The sequence below is a fragment of the Xyrauchen texanus genome, chromosome 1, assembly GCF_025860055.1.
Source record: "Xyrauchen texanus isolate HMW12.3.18 chromosome 1, RBS_HiC_50CHRs, whole genome shotgun sequence".
In the NCBI taxonomy this organism is placed as follows: domain Eukaryota; kingdom Metazoa; phylum Chordata; class Actinopteri; order Cypriniformes; family Catostomidae; genus Xyrauchen; species Xyrauchen texanus.
The window spans coordinates 36,898,446-36,912,313 of record NC_068276.1 but is presented as its reverse complement, the minus strand read 5'-3'; the positions used below and the strand labels follow the sequence as shown (position 1 = coordinate 36,912,313).

The following is a 13,868-nucleotide window of genomic DNA, read 5'->3' as shown; positions in this document are numbered from 1 at the left end:
TTTTGAAAAAGGACTTAATATTGATCTTCTTCTCACCCACGCTGATCATATTGCTTCTGTAGACATGGATTAAACCACTGGAGTATTCTGGATTACTTTTATGATGCATTTATTTACTTTTTGGACCTGCACATTTCTGGCCATCTTTCACTTGTGTTGTATGGACCTACAGAGCAGAAATATTCTTCTAAAAATCATAATTTGTGTTCTGCAGAAATAGAAGAAAAATCATACACATCTGGGGTGGCATGAGGGTGAGTAAATGATGAGAGAAATTAAATTTTTGGGTGAACCATTCCCATAAAAGAGAATATCCAGTGCACTTTTCTAGGAGTCAGTTAAGCAATTTTCTTGTACACAATGTGATAGTTTTTCATATCCACTTGGTGACAAGTGTTAATAATGATTTTATATTTGGAGCAATGCAATTTTGTTGTTGTATTGTGACCTGAACAGGGTACAGCATGTAAATAAAATAGAGTACACAATAATTAACATAATGCATTTTCAAAGGACATTCTTATTTCCTAATTATTCCTTGTTTTAGAAAATCACTAATGGCCAGGTTTCCATTTACAGATTAAGCACCGCACTGTGTCCAATTGTATTATATCAATGTTGAGTACGGGTCAATGCTTCTATAAATAAATAAATTAGACCAGCATTTTTAACTGTGACCTATTCAACATATTATACTAATAATCTAATAATAGCTCTCTTGCTGTTGCAAAGAAAGAGCAATTACAAACTTTTTAAAATCTTTATTAAAGGTTAAGAAATTTCACAATGAAACAAAATGTATGGAAATGTACATGGCATTAGAACAAAGCAAACAATCTTGTGTCTGTGCTGGGGTTTGATGACTTTAATCAAGTATTTAGAGGAAAGATACAAGGTTTGGCTTCATTTAGGAAGCTCTTACGGAGAGGAAATGGAGACAATTCAGCACTAAAAGCTTTACGACAATGCAATCGAAACGTAAACCTGTAAGTGCAGACTTTATAGCCCCCCCCCCCCCCCCCTCCCCCTTTAAAATGCACAAATTTGTGTGGCAACACCTTCCAAAATACAGAACCAAACTAAAACCTTGAGGAGAAAAAAAATACAAGATGGCAAATTAATCAGTTTTCAGTCTTCCACATATACTGACTTAAGTCTCTCTACAGCACCCAAACTAACACACATACACACAAAATACAGCTTTGAAAGATGATCAAATAAAACTTTGTATTTCACTTCTTTTTTTATTTGTTCAAACATTATGAAATACTCAGTTCAAACAAAATGAGGAACTGTATAACAAATGTCCGTAGCTTGCAATCATCTGCCTATATGCTTTTCTGTGATACTTGACTGTCATACACATTTACTAACGTAATATTTCTGTCTTTTCTCAAAATGTTTAAAATTAAAATATTGTCCTCTGACACCCTAAAACAAACTTCTTAATTAATATAAGCCCATCTAATACAAATGTCTTAAAAGAATGCCTATGAAGGATGGAACTTTTCAAAGTGCTCAAGAGGACAAGAATGAAGTAGGTATCGAATAAAAAAATGCAATACCAACTATGTCTAACAGCATTTTAGAATTGTTGACAGGATTTCAAATTAGAAGAATGGAACTGCAACGTAACATGTTAATTGTAACCCATTACACTGGGCTTCTACCGCTATACATTTGTTAGAACTGAATGTTATATAATCTTTGTAAAACTTTAATCACAATTCCATAGCCACAAGATGGAGCAAATAAAGAAAAACAAACAAGCAGATTCAAACTATAAAACTGAGCCACACCAAATAAATTCTCTGCAAGGTTACAATCACAGCCCTTTCCATACAGTCTATTCAACCATATACTTGAACAAACCCTAGAACTTGACCTAGTCTGAAGAACATGGCCTAACCTGTTTCTAGATTCTCCCCCAAAAAAACAAAGAGTGCACCATTTGTTAAGCCATACCAAATTTGTACATTACGTCTTAGATGTAGTGTATGAATGGTAGCACAAATGTACACAAATTTTAATTTTTTTTTGCAATTTAATCCAAAGGTCTTTGTGTATCTCAAAAAAAGACAACAAAACAACATGCAAACGGGCATTAGCACAAAGTGCAAAAACGTAATCCTCCTGCCTAGTATTTCAAAGGAATTTGTTTGTCAAAATGCTGAGTGGTTGAAGATTTATAATTTCTTAGTTGAATTCCAATCCCCCTTTATATGAAAATATTAGGCAACAAATGCTACCAATGCAGAAACACATGTGAGTGTTAAAAAACAAAAACAAAGAGAAGCATCTTTATATAAATATATTAAAATATTTTGATACTTTGAGACCACATTTTACACTTTGGTATATAAAAGTCTGCATACCAACATATTTTTAATGCAGGCAATGTAAAGTGATGAACGTGCTCTTAAAATAATTCAGGGTTCCCAAGTCCAAAAGTTCCTTTTGCTACTCCATACCCTTTATAATCTGCTTGTGTAGTACACATTTCATGTAGATACATGCATAAAAAACACAAAAACTGAATTATTGGGAAAGAGCAGTTCAGCCTACAGTAAATCAAGCAGATGGCAGGCTAGACATGATACATTGAATCCAAGTTGTCTATAAATGAAGGTTATCTACACTAAACCGAAGCAGAAAAAGAAGAATTGATAAAGTAAAAGATGGAATTCAAAATGGGAGATCAAAATGTGAAGGACTAGAATCTGCAGTATGGGAAAAGTAACAATGAAGAATCTAGAACTTTTAAACCAAATTCTTTACGCAAACATAAAAAGGTTTCACAAATCTACCACCTTCCATTCCACACCCACAAAAAAAAAAAAAAAAAAAAAAAAATTTTATATATATATATATAGGCCTGCAACCTTTCATACTAAGTACAAAGTAGTTTAGGCCTCATTCACTGGGGGTTAAAAAAACAAAGGAAATAAACCAACAAAAACAACAACAAAAAAAAACACACCCCAGAAATAAAACCTCTGTATGTCCCTCTTAGCATTTAACACACAAAATATATCAAATACAACAATATTATAATGTTGAAGTTCTGGTGTGCAAAAAAAAAAAATATTATATTGCTTTTAATCACCCCTCTTCCTTTAAATCTTGCTAGGTACTGCCCATGCTGTTAGTAGTATGTATCTGTAAACACTGTACCAGCCACGGATTTCCAGTAGAAATGTTAGGAGAAAATGACCATAAAATCGAACACCCGTTACTGGAAACACTCATAAGTTATTTTCTTGTTTACCAAATTAGTAAAGCCATATTATTAAAGAATCCCCAGTTGTCACACATTTAATGGGAAAAAGAAGGGGGCAATCATAGTGCTTTCAACCTTCTGAGTATTCATAGTTTGGTCACAGAAACTTATACTATTAGAAGGACTGAAACTAGGTTCACAAGCACAATCAGAAGGACCACAGCTAGCCTGTATCCTAGATCAACTGTAAAAGAGAAGCTAAAATCTATAGGGGGTAAAAAAAAAGAAAAACACATTCTTAAATGTTAAACTAATCCTTTATTATTTTTTTTAATCAACCTTGGAATAAACAGACAGAAAACAAGTCAATAATAAATGCCGTTGAACAGAATCATCTAACTGTATGTTCAACCTGTTGCCATGTCTTTCCTCTCTCTGAATTTTCTTGCTTATGTGCTGTTACAGGTGACCAGATTAATAGGGTTTAGGACAGTGTGGTTAGGTAAAAGCCCACTGTTGGCCCTGCACTTCTGTTCTTGTGAGTATCTTCCCATCCCTCCTTTGGGTTATGGTTGAAGGTGACAGGAGTAAAATTGCATTGGTATGCATCTGTGTTCAGCAGAAGATTCATACATTACTGCTTCCTAGAATTAAAGGAGGGTACACAAATTGTTATGCAAGTCAACACAAACTCCTATCCAATGTAGTCTATAGTTTTAGTTTTTTCAATTCATCATGATTTCGTCCTTATTTATGGGCTAATCAACTGTCAACAAAGCAGTGTACAATTGATGCCCTACTATCTAGTAGTGGAGATTTGTGTTTTTCTTACCTCTGCACTGAGAACCTGGAAATAATGGAGAACAGAGAGTACTTTGCCACCAGCACTCTTCTTGCTGAATAGTAGTTAAGCACTGTTCTCCAAAATTCAACGAAGGAAACTGTGAAAAAAAGACACAGAAAGAATGAGAAAAGAAACAGCAAGTATTAGGAATGTATTCAAATATATAAGGACATGTATTGTTTATAATACTAGTTGTAACAGTTTGTATTTTACTTCTCTAAGGATTATATTTTCACTTTTGAAAGTCTTTGGTATGCAAAACCACTTAATGTAACCAATCAATATCAAGTGTTGTGATGATTGCTCTATATCAGAATAAGCTTTATTCCCAAGTATGCTTACACATACAAGGGATTTGTTTTGGTGACAACAGCTTCCAGTGCACAACAAACCAGCAACAAGTCAGATAATAAAAAATTATAAAAAACTGAATACAACCCCAATGAACCCCAAGTTGCTCCCAATTGCAGGCTAGCGCCTTGCATGGCAGCTCTGCCACCACTGGTGTATGAGTGAATGGAACACAGTGTAAAGTGCTTTGGTAACCTCTAAGGTTAAAGAAAGTGCTATATAAGTGCAGACCATTTACCATAACTCCCAAAAATCAGCTTATTTAAAAAAATCAAAGCAAGAAAAATGTGTTTACATGAGAATTAAAATAGAGTTATTCTCTGCTACTGAAGTCATACTGTGAAGAGGCATGTGCAAAACATTTGCGTACATTAAATAAGCAGGTAAGAATGCCAGTAAAGGTATTTACATGCAACTCAAAATTGGGGTAATGGGCAAAAATGTACCAGAGTCTATCTGTTTATTCTTAGGCCATTTTCTGACCTTACACTCAAAATGAAAACTTTTTAAGGCGTTTACTTGACCACAAACATTATAGGTTTATTAAGCATAATTGGTGTAAGACCGTACATATAAACACGCTTAATGTTAATATCAACAGACTTGCTAATCTAATGTGTCTCAGCAGTTTGGACAAATTTAACTACTTTGGTTCTGCAGCACATCTCACTTACTTCATGCTTATCTTGAACCACATCAAGTGACTTCCCACATTTTGGAATCTGATCAGTTGCAACACAATGGCAAGACTCTGTTTCTCTGCAAGATTCCTTTTGTTGAAGAACTGAGGAATGCACATGAGAACACAATTCTGACACTGCTGCCGTCTCACAGTATACACATATCTCTTGTTCAGCAATTGGCAGAAGGGTGCTCCCACCCTCTTGCGAATCAAGTGACGTCTGGGCACTCTTCTCCATGCCAGACTTCTTTAATCTGGGTAGGAACTTCCCAGACTCCAATTCAGATTTTCCATAATAAGGGCCCTCACACTCTGCGTCCTCCTCCAGAGGCTTGAGGTCAGCCTGTGGGTCATCAAAAAGGTCTGTTGGACCAACTGGAAGACTCACTTCTTTCTCAGACTCAACATCTGACTCACTGCATCCACCTGGAGACAGTTCAGATGCAGATATTGGCCGGAAATGAGTCCTTGGAGAAATTCTAATGGCCCGATACTGAGTTCGGTTAATGCCATACAACCAAGGGCAAAAGGGCTCATTGTCGGAGTCTGAGCATAATATGGATTTTGGCTTAAAACCAGGGCTGAAAGAGGCCATATCCTCTGGCTCAAAGGAACACTCCACATGCAGGACCTGGGAAAAAGGGTTGTTTAGATCAAAAGATGAAAACGGGTAATCTAGTCCCACCTCTTCTCCATGGAAGCCTCCACATGATCCAAGTAAATCTTCATGGAAGACAACAGAAAATCCCTTATTCAAACCATCCCCTGGTCCCCTGGTAGTTTGCTCATTTTGACCAAGGGACACAAGAGGTCTCCACAATGGCCTGTGGCCAGGAGCAAAGCAGCTGCTTGTGTTCATGAACACATCCGCTCCTGCAATGGTTACCATATCAGAAGATGTGGCTGTGGCACACTGCAACAAACTGCCACAAGCATCACCAGGTGGAATCATAGCCCATTCCCTGTCACCACTTAGCGTCTTCAGTTCTCCATAAACCCCCCCAAGGATAAATGACGTGCTATCCTGTGCATTGCAATTCCAGGGCTTGGCTGGTGTTGTATAGTCACCATCATTTATTTTAGAGAGCTTGCTTTTAGGAAGTCCCTCGTCCTTTTTCTGCCCATCCCAAAGATGGTACTCAGAACGTTGCACAGCTTTCCTTTGAATAATTTCACCTTTTGTATCCTTGTCAAGACAACTGCATTGATCGAATGTAGCCTCCTCTGTAAACAGTTGCTCCCCTGTATTCTTTACCCCAAGTGTTAAGACACAGTCTCGGTCTCCAATAGCCATCCAAATATCTTTTATTATCCCTGAGGTGTATTCATCACATTGTTGATTTGGGACATCTGAAAACACAACAGCATTATACAGTTTACTCTCATCTTGCTCTAATGCGATTCCACAAACTGACTCCAATTTTGATTTCTTATTGAAGGGCTGGTTAGTATCGGTGCCTAAACTTGTTTCATCCTGTTGGTGACTTGAGTTCTCTTGCAAGAAATCCAGAAGCTCTTCCTCCAGGTATGAATGTGGGATGAGGGGGATACAACTGACCTCTTCATTTCCAAACGGAGCAGATTCATCTGCTAAAGCATTGATCTGCTCACTATCTGACCGTGTCTCCTCTGAGTGGGACCATGGACTGCAAGTCCTTGTTGATAAGTTAGAGCAGTGTTCCGTTTCATCAAAGGCACTGTTTTTGGTCCAAATAAGCAAACGAGATTGTTTGTTTCCTTGTGGATCTAAACAGCTACTTGAATCTACATTGTCCTGACCCCCTGTGAGTGAATCATAGGGAAAAGTAAATGTGGGGCTATCATAATGCAACTCAAAAAGTGAAAAGCTGGAATTTAGGGCAGAGATGCTACTGCTGGCTTCTTGGAGATGAGGACCTACAAAAGCTCCAGACAACTTGCTAAAGTTAAATGGAACACTGTCCAACACTGGGGAGAGCCTAAGTGGAGAGTCACCAGCACAACTTTCTCCCTCTAAATCTTCCAAACTAGAAGATGAACAACATTCCCACACTTGTGCAATGTTTTCCATATCCTGTGTGAGAGAAACATCAGCTTCTGAGGCTCCCAGAGAATCAACTCTTATTGCACTTTCCCCTTGCAGCTCTAAGCCATCTAAAACTACACACCCAGGTTCAAAGTGTTTTCTCTCAATGCTCTTCTGGCGAATCATGTTCAAGATTCGACTTTCTTGTACCGCATCTGAGGCACTAGGATCCAATATGGATTGAAAAAGATCAACTTCATAGAAGTGAGTGAATTCAGACAGATGCTTGTCATCTAAATCTTGACCATCTTCTGGAGGAGGGTAGCTTGGAATCCCATTTAGTTCAGTAGCCTCTTCGTCACCTTCACCAGGCACTTCAATAAAGTGCCCATCCACAAAAGTGCCTGCTGTAAGGTATGTCTGTTGAAAACAAGAATTTGCAAGACAAATTCCTTGAATTCTCTCTGACAGACAGTCCACATCAATGGCCAATTCATTAGGAGAGGCTTCTTTACTCCGATACTTTGTCTCCAATTTACTTCTACTGAGGGGGATAAAGTACTCAGAGATGGGCTCTGTGTACCAAAGAGGTTCCTCCATATATTCCTTTTTATTGGCATCTCCTCCTGACTCCTGTGCTTCAACTAGATTAGCATCTTTGCGAATCTCCCTCAGAGGTCTCTTGCATTTTTTACTGTAGTTCTGCTGTTGCTTACATGGGCGTCCAGTGGTACTGATGCTGCCACGTGCATTTTTCCGCCCCTCTTTATCAACAACTTTTAGGGCCAGTTTGACCTGTCCATTATTGCGCACTCTTTTGTTTCTGCTGCTGACCTCTCGAGACTTTTGTCTGATACGGACAGCTTTGCAACTAGAGGTCTGGTCACCCTGGTTACCACTGGAGCTTGAGCCAGCCTCACTGGAGCCAGAGGACCATGATCTGGGACGGAACCTTCCCTCAGACCGGTGTCTGGCCTGCCTCTTACTATGACGAGCAACCTGATCATCAGAAACTACTGTTTCGCTTCCATGGAATCTGTTCTCCTTCTCCCTCTTAGTGCGTCGCTGCTGGATCTTCTCACTGGTAGTGGTGGTGGTAGAGATGGGTGTATCAAGTGTTCGGTCCTTAAAGGCCTCACTCTCGCTGGTGCAATCTTTTGGAGAGGATGTGTCTGTACTTGTATGAGGGACAGCAGATGATGATGAGCTGGAATATGTGCAGGCTTTAGCTTTGTTCCACACGGTCATAATTTCATGGAGACAAACAGGTTTTTCTGACAGAGGTGGAAAGGCTTCGTAGTACCTTAGGGAAAGTAAATAAAGAAATATCTTAGTAGCTTCTTTTAATGCGAATAGGCTTGTATTATTTTAAAGTGCCATTTAAGAGCAATTATGATAGATTCTACTACAATAAAAGACTGGCATAAAAAAATATTAATGTAAGTATTTTCTCTGTCCATACCAATATACATAAATACAGTCTCTGCCAATATACATAAAATACACAGAAAATTGTTGAAAATGAGTAGAGATTCTTCCTAAATTACAGAAAAATTAAAGTGCAGACTATTTCACAGACATCACTAAGAAAACAGCAGAATACACCTTTCTGGTCATGGTTATCAAGTTTATTTTCTCCTGGATGCTTCAAACTAAACTGAATATCTTTTCAAATCCAGTGATTATTTCGCCCTTAAAACACCCTACCTATTCAAGGTTCTGTTTCCAGGCAGACTGATTAAGAAGCACCCTATGTGCCCTTAAATCACAGAAGTTCCTTAAAACCAGACAATCAGACTAGAACATACTAGAAGTGTTTTCCAGTTTTGTTTGCTATATGCATTAAGGCTGTCAAATAAAAATTCAAAATTCAAATATTCCATGAATTTAAGATAAAAATGCACATTCCAATGCTAAAATGAGCATTTGAATTTTGGATGTGTGCAAAGAACTGATGATGACTTACATTCTTGGGCTGAAACAGACGAAGTGGAATGAACTTAACAGCATATGTCTCAAATGCATTTAAAGGTTGAATTTCCCTAATTGACAACGTCTAAAAAAAATGCATAGTTGCTGCACAAGACACTGAAAAATCAGCAAGATACAGCTCAATGGCGCTTGTGCACAGTGCATGCTTACTTAGGAAAAGATGGTTCAGAGTAAACATCCCAGAGAGCTGGAAGACTTTGGCAGTTGTGTCTTAACTATGCCATGTTTTCTTATCAGCGATGCACTCCATAAGCATTAGGTGCATACGTACAACTGTATTTAATGAAACACGCTGTCGTACCGCCAGTATTAGTAAGCTTGAGTCTGTGGTAGTACTGTGGTTTCAGTATAGGCTGAGCAACGTTTCTTTTCTTTTTTTTACTTTTCTATTTAATATCTGAGATGATGAACTGGCTAATCCTTTTGACTTTATCATTTTACGCAAGTTTGTTAATAGACAAATATGTTCTTTGCATATCTTGGTATTATTTCAGTGAAAAATTCTAATTTAAATTTCTCAGCCTTGTTGACAGCCCTAACATGCATCAGATGGTTAAACTGATTGTTGGCTACCCAGACACTCACTAAAGGACACACAATGAGGCAATAAGGACAGGAGAAATCTGTACTACCATACTTGCATCACTCTAAACTTCTTGCAAAAGTGAACTATTCATTTGGTATTCAATTGCAATAATGAATTGCACAGAGATCATGACTTCATTTGTACAGCATTCTGAATTCAATTACTTACATCTCAACCTGGTCCTTTGAAGAAGGTGATTCCTCCAGTTCAGGAGACGGCGATGTATCTGATTTTTTGTTTCCTTGCATTTCTTTTTCTTTAAGAAAATACAAAAGCAATATTCATAAACAACTACTAGAGAACAATGTCATATTTTGGTTCAACCTGCATTAAAAAGAGAATATGCCAACCAACCTTTTTGTTTGTTTTGAATATCCTTGAGTTTGGAGCAAAGCTCCTCAACCAAGCGTTCAATTCCAGAATTCTGAAGAGCAAGAAAAAATTTAGTTTTCAATATTTTGACTAAAACTTAGTCTGTATCAATGTTCCCTATAACTTTTGTTCTTGCTGAGCAAATCCTATTTTCTATTGGATAGAACCTTCAGCCATTATATATATATATATATATGACGGCTGTCAACCGATAATTTTTAATCGCATATACAAATATTTGCTGATATAACAATAATTAAATATATAATGATGAAATAATATATATATACACATGTTCAGTTAATCAAAATACATGACATTCTTGTGGCAGAAGAGTCAATCATTGTATTCTAAAGCCGCTTTTTGTATTATTTTATCAATGTATTGTTTACTACCATTTTATTGAACATAAGTCAACCATTGGCATACAGTTCACAGCAATCCAGCAATTTGCAAGTGAATTTGTCAATCAGTTTGAGATTTATTATGAGGGCTTGTTTAAGGACCGTCAATGTACACCTGCGTCAGATGCTTGTGTAGCGTCTCGGGCGCGTTGTGTCATAAACATAAAATTTTTAAGTCACTGTGTTAAGTTAAATATAGTTTAATACTTAGAACACATCTTTAGATCTCTTAGTTCGAATTTGCGCTCCAAGTGTTTTGAATGCAAGAACTTAGTGTTTTCTTCACTGTATAAACTGCGCATTGTCATACAGCTGAAATTTCAATTACTGCCCTCACAAGTAAACAGGTGGTACTACAAGCTTGCATTTCTCATGAATCATCCATATTATGGTCCGGGGTCATTGCGATTTTTTTATCAAATTAATGAATGCCTTTAAATCGACAGCCCTAATATATAAGTTGATGTTTGAAATTCAATACCACAGTAAAAATGGATAATATGCTATTATGTTATTGAACACACTCCTATATTTTAAAAAGTTTGATATTAAATGTCATTAAACATAATATATATTTTTTGTAATTAATCACAATTAATCTTCATTAAAATTAAAAAAAACATTAATATAATCATATATATGTTTAATTTATACTTTGTCTCAAAGAACTTGCAAGAAACTAGTTTAATCTTTGTAAATTTAAATACAGACATGTTAAAATATCCAGTGTTTTGTGGATATAGTTAGACACATTTTTACAGGGATAAATCTTTGATGCAAGTATATGCATATAAAATAAACATGTAGTAATTAAAAGTTGGGCAAAATATTATTTAAATAATAGGATCAAATGGGCAGATTCCATTAATATCAATCTTTACTGTCAAGATAAAACCTGAGTGTACATTACCAATGCATTATTAGACACTACATACAGATTTAAAATATATTTTTAATTTAGAAACATTTCAGTTCTGTTGGTCCTCACAATGCAGAAGGTCCAAAAAGGAGATAAAATCCATGTGTTCAGAAGCAATATGATAGGTGTGGGAGAGAAACAGATTTCAGTCCTTTTTTTTGTTTTTACTATAAATATCCACATCTGACCAGCTCCAACCAGTAGGTGGCTGAATGTGAAAGTGTAGATTTATAATAGAAAAAGGACTTAAATATTGATCAGTTTATCAACCACACCTATCATATTGCTTCAGAAGATATGCATTTAACCACTGGAGTCTTATGTATTACTTTCATGCTGCCCTTATGCCCTTTTTGGACCACCATTAACTTGCATTGTAAGGACCAACAGAACTGAAATGTTCTTCTAAAAATCTTTGTGTTCTGCAGAAGAAAGAAAGTCATACACATTTGGGATGGCATGACGGTGAGTAAATGAGATTATTTAACAAAAAGATTTAAATTTTCCTTTAAGAACCTAAACTAAGAACATAGGCTAATGATAACAAATATATAAAAGAGCAGTCAGTGGCTTTCTTTTCAATATTGTTATTTGATCAATATTAACAACATAATAGACAGTGGCAGATCTAGGCTGCATTAGTGCTTTTACACTGCAAAGTCTTGTGCACAGATCCGATATTTTGACAAATATATGATATGTTGCACCTGTTTTAATAGACATAAGATACGTAACTATTAATACAGACATGCAGCTTAGAGGAAACATTGGTCTGTATGTAGTGGTCTTTTTTTCTTTACAAAAGTATCAAGTCCCTCGACAAACTTTCATCCAAGTGAAATATGAACTCTTAGTCAGATATACAGGTGAAACTCGAAAAATTAGAATATCGTGCAAAAGTTCATTTATTTCAGTAACTCCACTTAAAAGGTGAAACTAATATATTATATAGACTCATTACAAGCAAAGTAAGATAAATCAAGCCTTTATTTGATATAATTTTTATGATTATGGCTTACAGCTTATGAAAACCCCAAATTCAGAATCTCAGAAAATTAGAATATTGTGAAAAGGTTCAGTATTGTAGGCTCAAAGTGTCACACTCTAATCAGCTAAACACCTGCAAAGGGTTCCTGAGCCTTTAAATGGTCTCTCAGTCTGGTTCAGTTGAATTCACAATCATGGGGAAGACTGCTGACCTGACAGTTGTGCAGAAAACCATCATTGACTCCCTCCACAAGGAGGGAAAGCCTCAAAAGGTAATTGCAAAAGAAGTTGGATGTTCTCAAAGTGCTGTATCAAAGCACATTAATAGAAAGTTAAGTGGAAGGGAAAAGTGTGGAAGAAAAAGGTGCACAAGCAGCAGGGATGACCGTAGCCTGGAGAGGATTGTCAGGAAAAGGCCATTCAAATGTGTGGGGAGCTTCACAAGGAGTGGACTGAGGCTGGAGTTACTGCATCAAGAGCCACCACACACAGACGGGTCCTGGACATGGGCTTCAAATGTCAAACGTCTTACCTGGGCTAAAGAAAAAAAGAACTGGTCTGTTGCTCAGTGGTCCAAAGTCCTCTTTTCTGATGAGAGCAAATTTTGCATCTCATTTGGAAACCAAGGTCCCAGAGTCTGGAGGAAGAATGGAGAGGCACACAATCCAAGATGCTTGAAGTCCAGTGTGAAGTTTCCACAGTCTGTGTTGGTTTGGGGAGCCATGTCATCGGCTGGTGTTGGTCCACTGTGCTTTATTAAGTCCAGAGTCAACGCAGCCATCTACAGGGACATTTTAGAGCACTTCATGCTTCCTTCAGCAGACAAGCTTTATGGAGATGCTGACTTCATTTTCCAGCAGGACTTGGCACCTGCCCACACTGCCAAAAGTACCAAAACCTGGTTCAATGACCATGGTATTACTGTGCTTGATTGGCCAGCAAACTCGCCTGACATGAACCCCATAGAGAATCTATGGGGCATTGCCAAGAGAAAGATGAGAGACATGAGACCAAACAATGCAGAAGAGCTGAAGGCCGCTATTGAAGCATCTTGGTCTTCCATAACACCTCAGCAGTGCCACAGGCTGATAGCATCCATGCCACGCTGAATTGAGGCAGTAATTAATGCAAAAGGGGCCCAAACCAAGTACTGAGTACATATGCATGATTATACTTTTCAGAGGGCCGACATTTCTGTATTTAAAATCCTTTTTTTTATTGATTTCATGTAATATTCTAATTTTCTGAGATTCTGAATTTGGGGTTTTCATAAGCTGTAAGCCATAATCATAAAAATTATATCAAATAAAGGCTTGAAATATCTTACTTTGCTTGTAATGAGTCTATATAATATATTAGTTTCACCTTTTAAGTTGAATTACTGAAATTAATGAACTTTTGCACGATATTCTAATTTTTCTAGTTTCACCTGTACATAATAAAGTGTTAGATTTTTTTTAAAAAGCTGCAAATATACACATGGAAAACAATACCCAAATAGGATCC

The 13,868-nt window shown here is 37.0% G+C and overlaps 1 protein-coding gene across 1 annotated transcript in view; it reads right to left on the bottom strand.

The window, feature by feature from the left end:
- Positions 1–1,027: 1,027 nt before the first annotated feature.
- The window catches only part of LOC127650204 (uncharacterized protein KIAA0232-like), a 30,204-nt gene continuing 17,363 nt past the window's right edge, over positions 1,028–13,868 (bottom strand). The window contains exons 4-8 of the mRNA XM_052135470.1: positions 10,035–10,104; positions 9,849–9,936; positions 5,090–8,405; positions 4,053–4,161; positions 1,028–3,864 (exon numbers count right to left, since the gene is read on the bottom strand). Of these exons, the coding sequence (XP_051991430.1) occupies positions 3,848–3,864; positions 4,053–4,161; positions 5,090–8,405; positions 9,849–9,936; positions 10,035–10,104 (3,600 nt within the window). The 3' untranslated portion in view covers positions 1,028–3,847. The remainder of the gene's footprint in view (positions 3,865–4,052; positions 4,162–5,089; positions 8,406–9,848; positions 9,937–10,034; positions 10,105–13,868) is intronic.